The sequence below is a fragment of the Physeter macrocephalus genome, chromosome 14, assembly GCF_002837175.3.
Source record: "Physeter macrocephalus isolate SW-GA chromosome 14, ASM283717v5, whole genome shotgun sequence".
Lineage (NCBI taxonomy): Eukaryota > Metazoa > Chordata > Mammalia > Artiodactyla > Physeteridae > Physeter > Physeter macrocephalus.
The window spans coordinates 22,315,916-22,337,962 of record NC_041227.1 but is presented as its reverse complement, the minus strand read 5'-3'; the positions used below and the strand labels follow the sequence as shown (position 1 = coordinate 22,337,962).

The window sequence follows — 22,047 nt, the reverse complement described above, 5'->3', positions numbered from 1 at the left end:
GCTTTAGAAAGGGAACGGGGACGCCCCTTAAACTGCCCCCACTTACCAGCTTCCCCAGCCCCAATACTCTCTTTGTTCTCCCTGTACCCAACCCCATACACCCATCCTCTTTGAGTTCCAATCTCTGCTCTGAAATTCTCAACTCTGTGACCTTGGGCAAGTTAATTACACTTCCTGTCCAATCAGTCACATGGAGACAACTAGCCTGGTGCTATCTGCCCCAGAGGAAGCGATAAAGGTCTAGTCTAGCACTTAGTATGAATTTTTGGCACATTTTATATTATACATAATATTCAAGCACATTGGAAGTATGTGTTCAAAAATATACTGATGGAGAGTTATCTCCTCAAATTTTTGAGATACTATGTGGTGGTTAAATTCACAAACTTTGGCATCAGAGAGATGTGGGTTCAGATTACAGCTTTTGCTATATGACCTTAGGTAAGTCACTTACCCTCTCAAAGCCTCAGTTTCTTTGTTAGTAAAATGATGTTAATGAAACCAACCTGGTAGGGCTGACATATGAATAATGTGAGATTATTTGTGTAAAGAGCTTAACACTGTTCCTAGCCACGATAAATGTTACCTATAATAATTGTTGTCTCTGCTATTTAATTTTCAGGGCACTGGTGTGTGAGGAGGGTGCTAGGGAAATAGATGTTGCTGCTGCCACTTCTGTCCATGACAGATCTTAGCTTGGTGGGAAAGATCTCTCTGTAATTAGCTCTGTGCATATAGGTGTGGATCCACTTTAACCCCAGTGACCCAGGCCCTATCTGCTTATATCAAAGACTCACAGCCCTCAATTCCAAATTGGTTCAATCATATGCTTTATTACCCTCCATCCCAAAATACCCTTCTAAGCCCCCAAGGGAGAAAAAAGGCAAAGCAAAAATGCACAAACTCACTAGGAATCAGATAAAGCAAAGTAAAACCAAAACAAAGTGCTATTTTACACCCAACCATCTGACGTCAATGGCTAGCAAGGAGGTAGAGCTAGGGAACTCTCACGCACTGCTGGGGTATAAATTGGCCCAACCTTTTTGTAAATCAGTTTGGCAATATCTAGTAAAATTGAAGGTATGCATATACCCTATGACTCAGCAATGCTACTCCCAGGTTTGCACCTACAAAAACTCTCCCACCCATGCACAAGAAAATGTTTATAAGAACATTCATACCAGCACTGTTATAACAGCAAAAACCTGGAAAAAAGACTGTAATGTCTAACAACAGGAGAATGGATAAATAAATTGTGATATAGTCATAAGATGGCATATTACAGAGCAGTGGAAATTAATGGACCTACACAGGGCAACATGAATGAATCATTAATATGTCAGGTAAAAAAAGCAAACTGCAGAGAAATACGGGCACTTCAATACTATTTCTATAAAGCTCAACTTATGCAAAATATCACTATATATTACTTAAGGATATATGCATATGTTGTGTAAGTATACAGAAATGTAAGGATATAAAAAATAGCAAATTCTGATTAGTGGTTACTTTGGTGGTGGGGCACAGGGAAGAGAGATGCAGTTGGGGAGGAGTACAGAGGGGGCTGCAATTATATTGGTAAAATTTTATTTCTTATGCTGAGTAGTGGGGCCTTGTATGTTTGTAATAAAATTCAAGCGTGAATTAATTCTTCAAATATGAATTATTTCATAATATTTTTTTACAAAAGGCAAGACAATATAATTGGCAGTGATTTAAGTCCTTTTGCTTTCCTGAGTCCCAGTCCAGGAAAACAAGGCCCCCATTCTCCTTCTAACTAGACCACTTTGACGAGCTGGAAAAAACTTTGTTATTTCTATGCTGGTTTATAACAACTGAGAGGTGAGTATGGACACTTGCATATTTTCAGCTCAGAGACTGGGAGTCTGGTATGTGCCTAGGGTTTACCCCAATTCTACTACGACATCTACTCTCCCTCCAAGAAACAGTATATAAAATAAAAAGTTAAAGTCTCCCCTCAGCCCTTTATCTAATCCCATTCCCCAGAGGTAATCTCTACTGACGGTACCCTTCCAGGCATTTTCCCTATGCATATATAAAAACATAGATACACACATAAAGGTTTTTTTAAATATAAGAATGGAATTAAATATGGATTATTTGGACAGAAGTAAAAGTTTTAAACTAAAAATAGATGGAATTTTACTATATGTATCATTTACTATATAAACCATTCTGCAGTTCCTGTTTTCATTTATCAGTGTCTCATGTCAACACATCAGTTCATAATGTGTCTTCTACCACAATCTGTTACTTAAACTTCTATTTTTAATTCAACAAGAGATATATGATCACATTCTAGAGGCAAAATTTTCAAACAATACAGATAGAGTGATAAAATCCTTCACAAAATAGTGAGAAAGCCTTTCACAAGATCGTCACCCCTAACGCATACACCAAACACACACACACACACACACAAACACACACCCCTACACTTAATCTCAGGCCCCTCCCTGGAGATGAACTACTGCTATATTTGATGTACATCTTTCCAGATTCCTTTACTCCCATAAAGAAATAGGTTGTTTAGTTGTTGTGTGCTGACACATAAATGGTTCTAAACTGTACATAATATTCTGTAACTTACTCTTGGCGATTTATGCATATAATCACTATCTCACTGAGTCATCCATTAGCTGATATTTATTATTTATTATGCTATTATTTGTGATGTGCACTGTTCCAGGCACAGTAGCAAATAAGATGGACAGCCTCTAACCTCATGGAGCTTACATTCTGATGGGACATTCAGACAATAAACATGTAAATGAATAAGTAAAATCATTTCTGGTAGTGCTAAGTAATATGATGAAAACAGAGTGGGCATTGGGCAGAAAGGGTTTTTTTAACAACTGCATAGTATCCCACAGTATAGATGAACATAGTTTGGGAGAGTGACTTTCAAATTTTTCTACTTGCTTCCTAGAGTAAGAAATAAAGTTTACACTGCTACCCGATATCCACCATAGAAATATACACACACAGAACCAACATACACACATATACAATTGAACAAATATTTCATGAAATAATGTTTACCCTTATTAAGGGTGATGCACTGAAAACTTTTATACTGTTCTATGTCATTCTTTTATTTTTTTTTTTAATTCCTTACATCTCTCTGGGCCTCAGTTTCCCCACCAGGAACATGCTGATCTCAACATCCTAGAATCTGCTCTAAGTTGATGCCCCACCCCCTGACTCAGCGAAGGCAGGACTTCTCTCTGGCCCTTCTCCCCCTTTTCCGTTCCCTGTTCCTCAGAAGTGGCCCAGGGAAAAGGGAAAAGGCAGGTCTCTGCAGGCAGGAGAGTGTGATTCAGGGTGGCGCAGAGGGAGGGAAAGAGAGAGCCCCGCCCCCTAGTAGGAAACGAGAGCGGGTAAGAATAACACTTTATAAGCCTGCCGACCTCTTTCTCTTCCCATGCCCTGGCCACCTTCCAGCTTCCTCCGTCCAGTCTCCTCCCCTCCCAGACGGTCCTCACTTCTTTTTCCCCTAGGCTGCAGTCAGCCGGAGCCCCCAGCCTGCCAGAGCCAAGAGCCCAGGTGGGGTGGAGAACCTCAGCTACAGGATGTTGACAACACTGCTGCCCCTGCTGCCACTACTACTCCTGCCCCGCTGGGCCCTCTGTAGCCAGGAAGCCTCACATGGTGAGTCGAGAGCGCACATCACGTGCCCCGGGATGGTTCTGGAGACTCTCAGCCTGTCTGGGTACTCAGGCAAGACCAGAGGGGAGCTCATCCCACAGTGTCTGTGTCTGCAGCTGGCTGGATCTCTCCAGGGGGCAGGCAGGTCCTGGGGACTGGTTTGTGTCCCAAAGCCAAGGTGAGGAAGCATAGTTCAGCCCTGGGAAGGGGGAGATGCAGGAGGCTGGGGGAAACAAGACTGGAAAAATGGGAAAGGGGCTTGTAGAAAGGGTGAGAGAATTAGCCGTGGGGAGAGAGGAAAGATGGGGCGAAGTCTGGAGAGGGAGGTCTGAGGGTGATGGTGGACGGAGGTGAGTTTAGGGAAGATGGGAAGAGACGAGAGATGGAAGGAATGAGAGACACTGGGAGAACTGACGGGAGACTTGGGGAAAGACTGGGGCTGAGATCTGTGAGGCAGAAGAGGAGACTAGAGAAGGTGGAGGAAGACTGGGGGCAGCTGGTGAGGTGAAACCCAGCGAAGAGACAAGTTGAGGTTGATGGGAGAACTTGAGGGATCAGGCTGCCACAGTGGCTCCATTTAAGCAGGGAAGGGGAGTTACTGCCTTGCACTGTAATTGCACAGGGGCCTCGTCTCTCCTCTCCCACAGCCTCTGTAGCTTCAGTCTACCCCTCAGAGAGGGAGCAAATAATAACCAGTATTCAATCAGTGCTCACTATGCTTAATACGTGTATTGACTAATTTCACTCCCACAAAATCTTTACATGGTGGGTGATATTATTATCTCTATTTTACAAAGGAGGAGACTGGTCACAAAGCAGTTAAGAACTTGTCTGGGGGTGACCCACACAGAAATACTCGTTCACATCTGCAGACACAGAGGACAACTTCTCAGATGCAAACGTGGACGAGACACATGCCCCCACGGAGATTTACAACACCAGACTCATTCCCCCCTCAGACATTCTCTGGGCACCAACTCCATGCCAGGCCCTTAGTGGGTGTAGGAGGCAGAGATAACCAGACATGATTCCATAGCCTAGAGGAATGGAAGCCTGTGTGTTTGGAGACAGTTATGCAGAATCTGGGATCAATGAAACTGACTCACTGTGTCTGGGAGGGTAAAGAGGAGAAGCATTAGGAAAACTTCTTCAAGGAGAGGGCAACAGAGCTGGGTCTTAAAGCATAAACAGAAGTTTGCCAGGAGGCACAGCAACCCTGGCATGCTATTCACATGTCATCTGAAAGGCAGCATGACAGACTCCAAGTACTTTGAGGTACTATCTAAGCACAGGGAAGAGGTCAAAAAAGGCAAGTGGGGCCCAGTCTCTGGCAGCCTTGAATGTCAGGCTAAAGACTTTGGACTTGATTCTATAGACAGATATCCTATGGGGAGACAGTATAGTTGAGTGGCTAAGAGTGCCAGGCTCAGACTGCCTGCATGCTAATCTTGACTCTGCTATACCACTTTCACCTGTTTTCCACATGGACTGGGGTTAATAATAGTAGCTACCACATCAAGTTAATGGAAGGAAGGCACAAATAAGATAATGATGCATGTAAAGTACAGTGCCCAGGTCATAATAAGCACTTAATGGCTATTACTATTGTTGTTGTTGATAGGGGACTGTGTCCCTGGAGGATTTTTAAGCAGAAGGACATAATCTTATTTCTGGGCCAGGTGGAGGGCAGATTAGAGGGGTGAAACTGAAAGATCAGTGGAGGGGGGATGAGGAAGGAAGTTACTACTCCAGGACAGATGAGAACCACTGAGGCCTGAAGTGGGGCAGTGGCAGAGGAGATAGAGAACAGGAGATGGAATTGGGACTTCATTGTAGGTCAGGATTTGTTAACCAACCGGAAATGGGGGGGTGGGGAGAAAGAGAAAGCAGACCAGAGTGGCTTTTCCACTGACCGTCTGGATTATCCTGGGGCAAGTGGCTCCTGCACCTCTAGCCTCAGTTTCCTCATCTGTAAAAACAAAGATAATAACCCCTGTCCTGCCTTCCTGGCAGGGTTCCTGAGAGCGTCAAATGGAAGGAAGGGTGGGAGGGCACTTTATGGTTTAGGAAGGGCCAAGAAGGTGGGCGGCCGACCTCTGGGTGGGGGGTTATTATCTCGGGTTACACGCCGACCCCTCCCACCTCGGCCTGGGCCCGACGCGCTGACTCCTGCCCCCAGGCCCGCGGTACCTCCACATGATCCAGGTCTCCTACTTCCGCAACCCCTCTCAAGTGCGGCACCGGGGCAACGCGACGCTGGGGGGGGTCCTGACGCACGTTCTGGAAGGCCCGGGCAACAACGTCTCGATCCAACAGCTGCAGCCCTTGCAGGAGCCCGAGAGCTGGGCTCTCACAAAGAACAGCCTGAATCGCTACCTGCAAGAGTTCCTGGGCCTGGTGCAGGTGGTGCACCACGAGCGGGGCGTGGCCTGTGAGTGACGCACGCAGGGGAGGGGGCTGGAGAGGGTGGGCCCTTGAAGTGGGAGGCGTGGCCTATGGGCGGGACATAACTGGGGGGCGGGTCTGTGGAAGAACTGGGCGGGGCCAAGTTCTGGGATGGGTGTCCTTGCCGGGAGTAGTCTTTTTGCCTTTGCTGATTGCTGGGTGGGAGATTGAGGCTGGAGAAGAGTGGGTGTCCTAGCTGACGTACTGTACCCTCTTCCTGCTGGAATGACCTCGGGGTAGCCCTTGTTAAGAGGCCCTGTCCCTGATTCACCCTGCAACCTGAAAGCTCACTTCCCCCTGGCGGACATGCCTTCCACATAGCCCCCTGACCCTGAATACCCCATCTACAGTTCCTCTGACCATTCGCTGCTTCCTGGGATGTGAGCTGCCTCCTGAGAGCTTGAAAGCCCATGTCTTCTTCGAAGTGGCTGTGAATGGGAGCTCCTTTATGAGTTTCCAACCGAAGACAGCCTCATGGACGGCAGGGCCTCAGGCACCTTCCAATGTGGTCACCTACGCCCTGGAGCAGCTCAACAAGTACAATCGTACTAGGTACGAACTGCGGGAATTTCTGCAGGACACCTGTGTGCAGTACGTGCAGAAACACATCACCAGGAACAACTCGAAAGGTATGGTGGGATCGCGGAGGGTCCTGTGTGTTGGGTGGGTTCCAGGCAAATGTGTGGACCTGAAGGATGGATACCTTGAGCAACAGGAGGCCCAAGGCTGGCGGTTTGGGACAGAGTACACACACCTTCCGTAAATTGGTGAACAAACCCTCCCCGCCCCCCGTCCTTTGGGGAAGGAATCCCTTGGGGTTTGACTCAAACCATGGACTCCTTGGGGGTATGTTCTTCAAGCTAACTCTCTGCATGTTCTGCAGGAAGCCAAATAGGCCGCTCCTACACTTCGCTGGTCCTGGGCATCCTGGTGGGCTGTTTCATCATCACTGGAGTGGCTGTAGGCATCTTCTTGTGCACAGGTGGACGGCGGCGGTGTTAATTACTCTCCAGCCCTCTCTGGAAAAGAGCTGGACTGATGGGGCCTGGCAAAGGAAGATCTCAGCTCACTGCAAAACTGTACAGATTCTCCATCTGGGACATTATACTCCAGAAGATTTAGAGTGGCAGCTCATTTCTTCTCTGAGACCCGCCCACCAAGAGTTTGAGGGAGGGGAGGGGAGGAGCCTTGGTAGACAGGGTAGTTGGTTTGCTAAGAACCTAAGAACTGGCACCTTTGCTGAACTGGTCTGAGAAGTGAATGCTTATCTATGTTTGTGGAAAACAGATGATGGAGTTGGGGCAATGGAGGTGGTCTGTGGCCCACCCATCTTCCAAAGACAGAATCACCTGAGGCATTCAAAACACATAACCAAATAAAACAAGTCATCCACAACCCGAACAACCAACATTCAGTGTTCCCGGGTATGTTAGACTTGGGAAGGGACACTGGTATTTTACAATAGAGGTAGAAATAACCAGAGAAATGATGGAAGTGTGCAATCGAAGTAATATGGGAGCAAGGAATTATTAATTAATCAATTAATAATAACGTTAATAAAATTCCTTGCTCATGTATACAGCATTATTATTTCCTCTACTTTGCAAAACTTTGGGGAAAGTAGCCTGTACCCTTTGCTTCTACTTCCTCACCACCCACTCTCTCTTCAACACACTGCAACCTGACTTCTCTGTAAACTGCTCTAAGATTATCAATGACCTCTAATTGTGAAACCTTCATCTTCCATGATATCTGCAACATTTCACTTTGTGGACTAGGACTCTCTTTTTACCCCAACTTCTGAGATAGCACACCTCTCATCTTTAAAAACTGTTCTGGCTGCTCAGTCAATCCCTTTGCCTATGTCATCTTCCTCAATTCACCTTTGAAATGTTGACTTCCTTAGAATTCCTTTTTTTGGCTCCTTTTGTTACCCTTTAAACTGTACCCTTTCTGGTGACCTACCAACTTCCATGACTTCAAATACTGTCTCTATGTGGTGGTTTCCATGGGGAAACAATGTCATGGTGTCTTTGAGAGCATGTGTTTTGTCGTAAGACAGGCTCGAGTTTTACCTCTATGAGCCAGGCATTTAACTTCTTCAAGTCTTAGTTTCTTCATAAACAAAAGGTATAATAAAATATACAAAAAGGATATAATAAAAACAATACCTATCTCATAGAGGCATTATGAGTATTAAATGAGATAATATATAAGGTAATATATATATATACTCAATAAATATAGCCCTTGCTGCTGACCTCCAGACCTCCCCCCCATTTGCCTTGCTTCTTGAAAATCATCTGTACCTTAATATTTTGCAGACATTTCAGAGCCAAAATGTTCAAAATGAAATTCCATATCTGTCTCCCCAAACCTGGTCTCCCTCTTCTGTTTACTCTCAGTTAAACAGAATTACCATCAAATCATATCAATGTAGAGACCTCACTGTTAACCTTTATTTAATCCCTTTTTATCCCAACCTATAAAATACAATATCTGTAGAATCCTCTCCCTCCTTTCCACTCTATTGCTTTTGTTCAAGATGTCATAATTCATCTCTTTCTCTCTGGTAGGCACAGAGGTGTACCACCCAGTTCTGCCTTCAAGGAAAGACGTGCTGTTCAGCTGCAGGAAGTATAGTCAGCAGATAGCCTCTAGCTGCTTCAGTTCCTTCAGGGTCTGCCTCACCCACAGAGAACAGTCCTGCACAAGGTCATGCTCATCCTGGGGCTGTCTTCATCCAGTGCCTGAACAAAGCAGGGGGTATAAAGGTTCAGCCATTCTGACCCACTGTATTTCTGATGAGCTGTGTTCATTCCAGAGCTCCTCACCAGGTTGGCTGGGTCTTTGTTGGATCTACACTGCAGTCTGATTTCTTCCTCTATTCAATCCTGCTTCCTCCCCCTAGTTAATAATATCTTGCACCTCAAACCCTGTCTTGGCATCTGCTTCCAGAAGGCCCAACCTGTGATTGACAATCTCTCTCTGTGTCTCCAATTTTTATTGCAATGGCAATAAAAATATATAGTGGCAATAAAAATATATAGTTCTGATCATGTCATTGTTCTGTTTTTCAAATTTCCCATATTTATTGAGCTAAATTCAGAATCTGCAAAATGACTGTCAAGGCTTTGTAAAATCTGGCACCATCTTACTTTTCAGATTTTTTTCCCTACCACTTCTCTTCACCCAACTGTGCTTTAGATTTACCAATTTTAAAAGCATATTTTTAAATGACAGAAGTAATACAACAACAGTAGCAACACAGAGGTTTACAAAGAGAAAAGTGAAAGACCCCTGCTTTCCCCTTCTCCCCAAAACCTTACCTCAAAGGTATGCCAAGATTCTTAGTTGCAAGCAATAGAAATCAACTCTGCCAACTTAAGGGGGAAATAAATATATCAGAAGGCTATCAAGTAATCCTCAGAGTTTGGGGGAAGGCCAGCTAATCAAGCTCAGAAAATAGAACCAGGGATGACAAAGTCACAGCACAGGAATGGTCTAGTTAAGGATACCACAGCTGAAGCACAGGAATGGTCTAGTTAAGGATACCACAGCTGAAACCACTACCTTCATCACCACTGCATGGTGCCATCTTAAATGAATACTACCCTGTCCCTTGTGTCTTACACTATTTGTTCAACATTCAGGGTCCTGATGGAAGCATTCAAATGGCCAGGCCTAGATCATGTTGCCTTTGCCATAGTTATAAGGAGGTGGTGAGGAGGGAAACTTTAAGTATCTTTGATTTCTTCGAATTCAAACCCATGCCTTCTTGTTCTAGAATTTATGCTTTTTCTAGTCTTTCTAAAACTAAGGGAATCAGAGGAATCTGAGGGGGAAGGGGTGGGATTTGTGGATGGGTAAGATATGACCATGCACAGATAGGAAACATAGACAGAATAGCTTAAATAATGGTATAGAGTTAGAAAAAAGCAGAGTAAATTTTGGGAAGGATAACCAGCCCAGTGGGACTGGAGAATAGAAGAATGGTGGAAAATGAGACAGGAAAGCAGGCTGGGGTTTCATTGTACTGGACCTCTAAAGCCTGGTGAAAGAGTGTGTCTTTTAGGTGGTAAAAACCTGGGGAATTATCAAAGCTGGTTGGATAGAAAACTGCTGAAGTCTTCTTTCCCCTTTCAGCTGCATTGCGTTTTTCTTTTCTCTGCGCCCTGCTGCATGTGGGATCTTATTTCCCTGACCAGGAATGGAACCACGCCCCCTGCAGTGGAAGTGTGGAGTCTTAACCACTGGACCACCAGGGAAGTTCTCAGCTACATTGTAAAAAAGGGGCTTCAGACAGACTGAGACCCATCGACCCCAAGCTTAAGGACCTTCCCTCAACACTGTTCAGATCAAGACTAGACTAGGCCTGGGACTTCCCTGGTGGCACAGTGGTTAAGACTCCGTGCTCCCAATGCAGGGGACTCAGGTTCAATCCCTGGTCTGAGAACTAGATCCCACGCGCATGACACAATTAAGAGTTTGCATGCCACAACTAAGGAGCCAGCAAGCCGCAACTAAGGAGCCCACAAGCTACAACTAAAGAGCCCGCCTGCTGCAACTAAACCCGGCGCAACCAAATAAATAAATAAAATATTTTTTAAAAAAAGTCTAGACTAGGCCTTCTCCCAAGTTAGGGAGCAAAAGGAAAAGGAGAATGTGGGAAAAAGTCAGCCTGGAAAAGAGTGAAATCTTGAAGAGTGAGTCAGATGTACTCAGGCTCTGATATATTACATCACCCCATTTCATCAATGCTGGAACCGCGGTATTTCAGAACTTCACCAACTCTAACTTAGACTATTAGAATCAGAGCTTACTCTTTTTTAGTCCCCTCAAAAAGTTGCCATCAGAATGTTTTTTCTAAAACATGCTAGTCTTCTGCTCAGAATTCTTTAGTTCTTCCATTGTCTATGGGATAAAATTTAAACTCCTTAGTATGGAGTTCAAGACCATCCACAATCCAGCACCAACCTATCTTTTCTCTGACTTCATCTTCAACGCCTCTGTCTTAGTCTGTTCAGACTGGGTGGTTAAACAACAAGCATTTATTTCTCACAGTTCCGGAAGCTAGGAAGTCCAAAATCGAGATGCTGGCATATTCGGTGTCTGATGAGGGCCCACTTCTTGGTTCACAGGTGGCCATATTCTCAGTGTCCTTGTAAGGTGGAAGGGGGAAGGGAGCTCTCCGGGGTCTCTTTTTTAAGGGTACTTATCCCATTCATGAGTGTTCTACCCTCATAACCTAATCACCTCCCAAAGGCCCCACCTCCAAATATCATCACATTGGGGATTAGGTTTCAACAGATGAACTGGGGAGGTGAGCACAAACATTCAGTCTATAGTACCCTTCCTCTCTCTCAACCTACCTTCTAGCCCCTCCAAACCACCTTTGTTTTCTCCAACATACCTTGTCCTTTCTGGTCATGCCATTTCATGTCATATTCTTTTCTCTCCCTGGCAAACTCCTATTCAACAATAATAGTTGCACAGTTCAATACTCCATTTTTAATAATAGCAGAAAATCAATGACACAGAAGACTTGAACAACACTCTAAACCAACTAGATGTATCTATAGGATACTCCATCTAACAACAGCAGGATATACATTCTTCTTAAGCACAAATGGACAATTTTCAAGGACAGATCATGTGTTAGGCCATGAAACAAGTCTCAATATTTTAAAAAGAAAGTCATTAAAGGTATGTTCTCTGAGCACAGTGGAATTAAATTAGAAATCAACAATAAAAGGAAATTTGGAAAATTCACAAATTTGTGTGTAAACAACACATTCCGGGCTTCCCTGGTGGCGCAGTTGTTGAGAGTCCGCCTGCCGATGCAGGGGACACGGGTTCGTGCCCTGGTCCGGGAAGATCCCACATGCCACAGAGCAGCTAGGCCTGTAAGCAACGGCTGCTGAACCTGTGCGTCCGGAGCCTGTGCTCCGCAACGGGAGAGAGGCCACAACAGTGAGAGGCCCGCGTATCGCAAGAAAAAATAAATAAATAAAAATAAAAAATAAAAACAACACATTCCTAAATTTTAAAATGGGTCAAAAAAATTATGAGGTAAACTAGAAAATAGTATGAGGTGAGTGAAAACAAAAATTCAACATATGAAAACCTATGAGATGTAGCTAGATTAATTAGAGATGGGGGAAATGTATAGGTTTAAGTGCCTAGATTAAAAAAGAAGAAATATCTCAAATCAATAACCTAAACTTCCACCTAAAGAAGATAGAAAAAGAGGAGCAACCTAAATCTAAATCAAGCAGGAGAATGGAAGTAATAAGAATTAGAGCAAATAAGTGAAATAGAGACTAAAAAAACAATAAAGAAAATCAACAAAATGAAAAGTTGATTTTTGAAAAGATAAACAAATTTGACAAAACTTTAGCTAGACTTATCAAGAAAAAAAGAGAGAAGATCAAATTACAAATATATTTACAGAAATAAAAATGATTATAAGGAATACTACAAACAACTGTATGCCAACAAATCAGACAACGTTGATGAAACTGACAAATTCCTAGAAAAACACAAACAATTAACACAGACTAAGAAGAAATAGAAAATCTAAATAGACTTATAACAAGTAAAGATGTTGAATTAGTAATTTTAAACTTCCCACAAAGAAAAGCCCAGGCCCAAATTAATTCACTGGTGAATTCCACCACATTTAAAGAAGAATTAACATTAATCCTTGATAAACCCTTCCAAAAAACAGAAAAGGGAACACTCTCCAGGTCATTCTATGAGGCCAGTATTACTTTGAGACCAAAACCATATAGATAGATTATAAGACAACTACAAATATCTTATAGACACGAAAATCCTCAACAAATTCTAACAAATTGAATCCAACAACATATAAAAAGGATGATATACCGTGAACAAGGGAGATTTATCGCAGGGATGAAAAATTGGCTCAATATATGAAAATCAGTCAGTGTAATACACCATATAAAATAAAGGACAAAATCAACATGATCATCTCAGTAGATGCAGAAAAAGCATTTGTTATAATCCAATACCTTGTATGATAAAAACATTCAACAAACTAGAAACAGAAGGGAACTTATTCAACCTGATAAATGTTATCTACAGAAAAACCCACAGCTAACACCATACTTAACCTTTTCCCTAAAATCAGAAACAAGACAAGAATTTCTGCTCTCCCTACTTTTTTTTCAACATTGTACTTGAGGTTCTAGCCTGAGCAATCAGGCAAGAGTAAAATCAGGCAAGATAAAAGGCACCTGTATTAGAAAGGAAGAAGTAAAAGTATATCTATTCAGAAATGACATGATTTTATATATGGAAAATCCTAAAGAATGTACTAAAAAAAACAATTAGAGCTAATAAACAAGTTTAGCAATGTTGCAGGATACAAGATTAATATATAAAAACCAATCGTAGGGAAAAGAATCTGAAAAAGAATAGATATATGTATAACTAAATCATTTTCTGTACACCCAAAACTAACACAACATTGTAAATCAAATATACCCCAATATAAAATAATATTTTTAAAAATAAAATAAAATATTGATAAAAAACATTTGTATTTCTATGCACTAGCAATAAACAATCCAATAATGAAATTAAGAAATCTATTTATAACAGCATGAAAAAGAATAAAATACTTAAGAATAAATTTAACAAAAGGAGCATAAGACCTACACACTGAAAACTACAAATCCTTATTGAAAGAAATTAAAGAAGGCCTAAATAAATTAACAAATCCTGCATTCCTTGGTCAGATACTTAATATGTTAAGGCAGCAATATTACCCAAACTAATCTACAGATTCAATGCAGTCCCTATTAAAATTCATATGGAAGTGCAAGGGACCCAAAATAGCTCCCAAAAATATCTTGAAAAAAAAGTTGAGGACTCACACTTCTTGACTTAAAGACTAACTACAAAGCTACAATCATCAACACAGTGTTTTACTGGCATAACAAGAGATATATAGATCAGTGGAAAAAGACTGAGACTCCAGAAATAAACCCTTATGTTGTGGTCAATTGATTTCCTATAATTTGCTAAAATAATTCAATGGAGAAGGAATAATTTTTTCAACAAATGATGCTGGGACAACTGTATATCAGCATGCAAAAGAATGAAGTTGGGATCCCAACCTCACGCCCTAAACACAAATTAACTCAAAATGGATCAAAGTACTAAATATAAGATCTAAAGTCATAAAACTCTTAGAAGAAAACATAAGTGTAAATACTGCCCTTAGATTAGGCAATGGTTTCTTAGATATGATAAAAAAAAGTACAGGCAACAAAAGAAAAAAAATAGATAAATTGCAATTCTTCAAAATAAGATACTTTGGTGCTTCACAGGACACTATCAAAGTGAAAACATATCCCACAGAATAGAAGAACATATTTGTAAATCATATATCTCATAAGGATCTAGTATTGAGAATATATAAAAAGCTCTTACAACACAAAAATAAAAAGACAGATAACCCAATTTTAAAATAGGCAAAGGATTTGAATAGGCATTTATTAAAGAATATATACCAGTAGTCAAAAGCACATGAAAAGAGGCTCAACACCATTAGTCATTAAGGAAATGTAAATCAAGACTATAATGAGATACCACTTCACACCATCAAAAATGGCTAAAATTAAAACCGACAGACAATAAACAAGTGTTGGTGAGGTCGTGGAGAAAGTGGAACCCTAAGATATTGCTGGTGTTAATGTAAAATTGTACAGCCACTTCGGAAAACATTTGACAGTTCCCAAAAAGTTAAACACAGATTTACCAATTGACTCAGCAATTCCATTCCTGGTATGTACTCAAGAGAACTGAAAACACATCTACACAGATACTTGTACAAGAATGTTCATAGCAGCGCTATTCATAACAGCCAAAGGGTGGAAACAATCCAAATACCTATCAATTGATGAATGGATAAACAAATTGTGGTATATTTCTACAATAGAATACTCTGCAAGCATAAAAATGAAGTATTGATACATGCTACAACATGAGTTTACATTTTTTTTTATTTTTTATTTATTTTTTTTGTGTGTGGTACGTGGGCCTCTCACTGTTGTGGCCTCTCCCGTTGCCGTGTCCCCTGCATCAGCAGGCGGATTCTCAACCACTGCGCCACCAGGGAAGCCCCATGCTACAACATGAATGAGCCTTTAAAACATTACAATAAATGAAAGAAGCCAGTTACAAAGAACCACATCTTGTATGATTTCATTTACATGAAATGTCCAGAATAGGAAATCCATAGATATAGAAAGTAGATTAGTGGTGCCTAGTGCTGGGAGGAGGAGGTGGTGACAGAAAGTGACTGCTAAAGGACACAGGGTTATTTTGGGGGTGATGAAAATATTCTAAACTTAGACTGTGATGATGGATGCACAATATAGTTAAAACATTGAACTGCATACTTTAAATGGATGAATTTTATGGTATGTGAATTATATCTCAATACAGCTGTACCTTGTTTTATTGTGTTTTGCTTTATTGCACCTCACAGATATTGCAGTTTTTACAAACTGAAGGTTTGTGGCAACCCTGCATTGAGCAAGTCTATCAGAGCCATTTTTCCAACGGCATTTGCTTACCTCCTGTCTCTGTGTCTCATTTTGGTACTTCTCACAGTATTTCAACTTTTTCATTATTATTACATCTATTATGGTGATCTGTGATCAGTGATCTTTGATGTTACTATTGTAATTGTTTGGGGGCTCCATGAACTGTGTTCATATAAGATGGCGAACTTATTAAATGTTGTGTGTGTTCTGACTGCTCCACCAACTGACTGTTCCCCTGTCTCACACCATCTCCTTGGGCCTCCCTATTCCCTGAGACACAACAACATTGAAATTAGGCCAATAATAATCCTACAATGGCTTCTAAGTGTTCAAGTGAAAAGAAAAGTTGCATGTCTCTCACTTTAAATCAAAAACTAGAAATTATTAAGCTTAGTGAGGAAAGCATATTGAAAGCCAAAATAGGCTGAGAGCTAGACCTCTTGTACCAAACAGTTAGCTAAGCTGTGAATACAAAGGAAAAGTTCTTGAACGAAATTAAAGGCACTACTCCAGTAGCACATGAATGATAAGGAAGTGAAACAGCCTTATTGCTGATATGGAGAAAGTTTGTTCTGGGGAGATGATCAAACCAGCCACAACGTTCCCTTGAGCCAAAGCCTCATCCAGAGTAAAGCCCTAACTCTCTTCAATTCTATGAAGGCTGAGAGAGGTGAGGAACTACAGAAGAAAAGTTTGAAGCTAGCAAATGTTAGTTCATGAGGTTGAGGAGAGAAGCCATCTCTGCAACATAAAAGTGCAAGTAAAGCTACCAGTGCTGATGTAGAAGCTGCAGCAAGTTATCCAGAAGATGTAGCTAAGACAATTAATGAAGTTGGCTACACTAAACAACAGATTTTCCATGTAGATGATACAACCTTATATTGGAAGATGCTGTCTAGGGCTCTCATAGCTAGAGAGGAGAAGTCAATGCTTGGCTTTAAAGCTTCAAAAGACAGGCTGACTCTCATTAGGGCCTAATGCACCTGGTAATTTTAAATTGAAGCCATGGTCATTTACCATCCTGAAAATCCAGGGGCCCTTATGAATTATGCTAAACCTACTCTGCCTGTGCTCTATAATGGAACAACAAAGCCTGGATGACAGCACATCTGTTTACAACAGGGTTTACTGAATATTTCAAGCCCACTGTTAAGACCTATTGCTCAGGAAAAAAAAAGATTCCTTTCAAAATATTACTGCTCATTAATGCACCTGGTCACCCAAGAGCTCTGATGGAGATGAACAGTGAGATTCATGTCATTTATTTTAATATACTCTGCCTGTTGACACTTTCTTTCTTTCTTTTTTTAATTGAGATTAATGTTATTTTCATGCCTGCTGACGCAACAGCCATTCTGTAGCCCATGGATCAAGGAGTCATTTCAACTTTCAACTTTATTTTTTTTTAGAATTTTATGTATTTATTTTATTTATTATTTATTTTTGGCTGCATTGGGTCTTCACTGCTACTCGCGGGTTTTCTCTAGTTGCTGCAAGCGGGGGCTACTCTTTGTTGCGGTGCACAGTCTTCTCATTGTGGTGGCTTCTCTTGTTGCGGAGCACGGGCTCTAGGCCCACGGGCTTCAGTAGTTGTGGCACACGGGCTTCAGTAGTTGTGGCTCGTGGGCTCTAGAGAGCAGGATCAGTAGTTGTGGCACATGGGCTTAGTTGCTTCATGGCATGTGGGATCTTCCCGGACCAGGACTCAAACCCATGTCCCCTGCATTGGCAGATGGATTCTTAATCACTACACCACCAAGCAAGCCCTCAACTTTCTTCATTTAAGAAATATTTTCCAGGGCTTCCCTGGTGGCACCGTGGTTAAGAATCCGCCTGCCAATGCAGGAGACACGGGTTCGAGTCCTGGTACGGGAAGATCCCACATGCCGCGGAGCAACTAAGCCCATGCACCACAACTAGCCTGCGCGCAGCAACAAAGACCCAACTCAGCCAAAAATAAATAAATAAATTTATTTTTTTTAAAAAGAGATATTTTCCGTAAGCCTATAGCTGCCATAGTAGTGATTTCTCTGATGGATCTGGGCAAAGTCAGTTAAAAACCTTCTGGAAAGGATTTACCATTCTAGATGCCATTACGAATATTAAAGGGGTTAAGCAACATTAACAGGAATTTGGAAGAAGTTGATTCCAACCCTCATGGGTGACTTTGAAGGGTTCAAGACTTCAGCAGAGAAAGTAACTGCATATGGTGTGGAAATAGCAAAACAACCTGAATTAGAAGTGGAGGCTGAAGATGGGACTGAATTGCCGCAATCTCATGATAAAACTTGAACAGACGAGGAGTTGCTTCTTATAGACGAGCAAATAAAGTAGTTTCTTGAGATGAAGTCTACTCCTGGTGAAGATGCTTTGAAGATAGTTGAAGTGACAACTAACGATTTAGAGTATTACATCAACTTAGTTGATAAAGCAGAGGCAGCCTTTGAGAGGACTGCCTCAGATTTGGAAAGAAGTTCTACTGTGGGTAAAATGCTATCAAACAGCATTGCCTGCTACAGAGAAATCATTCGTGAAAGGAAGAGTCAATCAATGTGGCAGACTTCACTGTTGTCTTATTTTAAGACATCGCCACAGCACCCCAGCTTCAGCAACCACCACCCTGATCAGTCAGCAGCCATCGCATCAAGGCAAGACCCTCCACCAGCAAAAAGATTACTGCTTGCTGAAGGCTCAGAGGATGGTTAACATTTTTTAACAAGAAAGTATTTTTAAAATTAAGGTGTGTACATTGTTTTTTTAGTCATAATGCTATTGTACACTTTCGAGACTACAGTATAGTGTAAGTATAACTTTTATATACACTCAGAAACCAAAAATGTCGCGTAACTGGCTTTATTGCGATACTCACTTTATTGCAGTGGTCTGGAACCAAACCCACAATATCTCCAAGGTATGCCTGCAAAGATGTTACCAAGCGGTACCAATAAAAAAACTTGAATATGAAAAAAGAAAGCAATAGATGCTTAAATCAGAGGCCAGCAAAAAAGTGTTAACGATTATTTGAAAAAAAAAAAAAAGAGCCTCTAGAGTGAGGTTAGGGAAGTTAATTCTCTCTCTCTTTTTTTTCAATATTTATTTATTTATAATAGATCTTTATTGGAGTGTAATTGCTTCACAATACTGTGTTAATTTCTGCTGTACACCAAAGTGAATCAGCCATATGCATACATATGTCCCCATAGCCCCTCCCTCTTGAGCCTCCCTCTCTTTATGCTTTATCAACCCACAGTCTGATCACTCTTCCTCTGAGTCCACAGGGAAAATAAAGAGGCAGAACTGTAAAATGTTATATCGTATATTCTTTTTTTGTTTGGCTGCTTTGGGTCTTCGTTGCTTTCTCTAGTTGTGACGAGCGGAGGCTACTCTTGGTTGCGGTGAGCAGGCTTCTCATTGCGGGGCTTCTCTTGCTGCGGAGCACGGGCTCTAGGCCCGCGGGCTTCAGTAGTTGTGGCTCACAGGCTCAATAGTTGTGGCTCACGGGCTCTAGAGCGCAGGCTCAGTAGTTGTGGTTCATGGGCTTAGTAGCTCTGCAGCATGTGGGATCTTCCCGGACCAGGGCTTGAACCCGTGTCCCCTTCATTGGCAGGTGGATTTTTAACCACTGCACCACCAGGGAAGCCCTACATCATATATTCTTGACCTGATGGTAAAATTGAATCTGGGAGAGACTATGCGGCTTGTCCAAGGTTCCACAGTTATCTGGTGTAGGAACTAGCACTAGAACTTGGGACTTCTGACTTTTGACCCTGAGCTAATGCTGCTACACCATGCTGTGAGAGGTGGTCGGAGTCATAAGCTGTAGAAGTAATGGGATTACTTGCAGGGATTTTCTTAAAGTTCTTATGAAGGAGAGGTAAAGCGTCAGAAAAACAATGGGATGAGTAACTCTGACCTTCGAGGGAGACAATATGATCCTCATTTCTAGAAGGTTCTACACCGAGTAGAGAATGCATGGAAGGTTCATTGCCTATGCTTACACATGTGAATATTTGTTCATAGCTGTGTGACCTTGGCTAAGTCAGTGCCCCTCTGAAAGGGAGCTTATAATTTCTAAGATACTTTCCAGCTCTGATAACTAGGATTCTAAGTTCCTGAGTCCAGACAGCTGGCCTTTAGGCAAATGTAAGAGTTCTAGAAGTTCCATTCTTCTTCCCAGACAACTGCAGAATGTTTGGCTTATGCCTACTTGCCAATAGCCAGACTACTGGAGGCCAAATTTGAGTTTGCACAAGAAGTAAACAAATCTGGAATAAATTTAAACAATGACTCCCTAGCGTATTCTAAAAGCCTCCTTCTGGGTAGCTTGGCTTACTGTCTTCCTCATCATTTTTTTTTTTTTTTTTTTTTTTTTTGCGTTACGCGGGCCTCTCACTGTTGTGGCCTCTCCCGTTGTGGAGCACAGGCTCCGGACCGGAGCACAGGCTCCGGACGCGCAGGCTCAGCGGCCATGGCTCACGGGCCCAGCCACTCCGCGGCATGTGGGATCTTCCTGGACCGGGGCACGAACCCGTGTCCCCTGCATCGGCAGGCGGATTCTCAACCACTGCGCCACCAGGGAAGCCCTTCCCCATCCTTTTAATTCAGTTCAATATGTATGTTTTTATGGATCAATGGAACAGAATAGAGAGCCCAAAAATAAACCCACTCATCTATGGTCAATTAATCTTTGCCAAAGCAGGCAAGAAGACACAATGGAGAAAAGGCAGTTTCTTCAGTAAGTAATGTTGGGAAAGCTGGACAGCCACATGCAAATAAATGAAGTTAGAATAATCCTTCACACCATACACAAAAATAAACGCAAAATGGCTTAAACAAATATAAGACAGGATACCTTAAAACTTCTGTAAGAGAACATAGGTAAACATTCTCTGACCTAAGTCATAGCAACGTCTTCTTAGGTCAGTCTCCCAAGGCAACTGAAAGTAAAAATAAACAAATGGGACCTAATCAAACTTATAAGTTTTTGCTTAGGAAACCATAAACAAATGAAAAGACAGCAAAGGAAACCATAAACAAACGAAAAGACAACATACAGACTGGGAGAAAATATCTGCAAAAGTTGTGACCGACAAGGGCTTAGTTTCCAAAATATACAAACAGCTCACACAACTCAATAACAACAAAATAACAAACAAACCAATCAAAAAATGGGCAGAAGCTCTAAATAAACATTTCTCCAAAGAAGACATACAGATGGCCAGTGGGCACATGAAAAGATGCTCAACTTCGCTAATAATTATCAGAGAAATGCAAATCAAAACTACAATGAGGTATCACCTCACACTCAGCAGAATGGCCATCATTAAAAAGTCTACAAATAATAAAGGCTGGAGAGGGTGTGGAGAAAAGGGAACCCTCCTACAATGTTGGTGGGAGTATATATTGGTGCAGCCACTATGGAAAACAGTATGGAGGTTCCTTAAAAAACTAAAAATAGAATTCCATATGATCCAGCAATCCCACTCCTGGGCATATATCCAGAGAAAACCTAACTCGAAAAGGTACATGCACCCCAATATTCATAGCAGCACTATTCACAATAGCCAAGACATGGAAGCAACCTAAATGTCCATTGACAGATGAATGGATAAAGAAGATGTGGTTGGGCTTCGCTGATGGTGCAGTGGTTAAGAATCCACCTGCCAATGCAGGGGACACGGGTCCAAGACCTGGTCCGGGAAGATCCCACATGCCGTGGAGCAACTAAGCCCATGCACCACAACTACTGAGCCTGCGGTCTAGAGCCCGCAAGCCACAACTACTGAAGCCCACGCACCTAGAGCCCGCGCAACACAAGGAAGAGTAGCCTCCACTTGTCGTAACCAGAGAAAAGCCTGCGTGCAGCAACGAAGACCCAACGTAGCCAAAAATAAAATAAATAAAATAAAATAAATAAATTTATATAAAAAAAGGAAGATGTGGTATCTACACGAATACTACTCAGCCATAAAAAATGAATGAAATAATGCCATTTGCAGCAACATGGATGGACCTAGAGATTATCATACTAAGTGAATAAGTCAGACAGAGAAATAAAAATATCACATGATATCACTTTTATGTGGAATCTAAAATATGACACAAAGGAACTTATCTACAAAACAGAAACAGACTCACAGACATAGAAAACAAACTTATGGTTACCAAAGGAGAAGCGGGGTGGGGAGGGGGAGAGAGGGATAAATTAGGAGTTTGGGTTTAGCAGATACAAACTACTATATATAAAATAGATAAACAGCAACGTCCTTGCATATAGCACAGGGAACTATATTCAATATCTTGTAATAACATATAATGGAAAAGAATATGAAAAAGAACATACATATTTATA

The 22,047-nt window shown here is 41.8% G+C and overlaps 1 protein-coding gene across 1 annotated transcript; it reads left to right on the top strand.

Annotated features, from left to right (window-relative positions):
* Positions 1–3,331: 3,331 nt before the first annotated feature.
* On the top strand, positions 3,332–7,691 carry PROCR (protein C receptor). Its single transcript, XM_007123741.3, has 5 exons — positions 3,332–3,401; positions 3,522–3,672; positions 5,849–6,100; positions 6,465–6,743; positions 6,998–7,691. Exons 2-5 carry the CDS (start codon positions 3,594–3,596, stop codon positions 7,114–7,116), a joined length of 729 nt encoding a protein of 242 aa, XP_007123803.1. The 5' UTR covers positions 3,332–3,401; positions 3,522–3,593; the 3' UTR covers positions 7,117–7,691.
* The last annotated feature ends 14,356 nt before the right edge of the window (positions 7,692–22,047 follow it).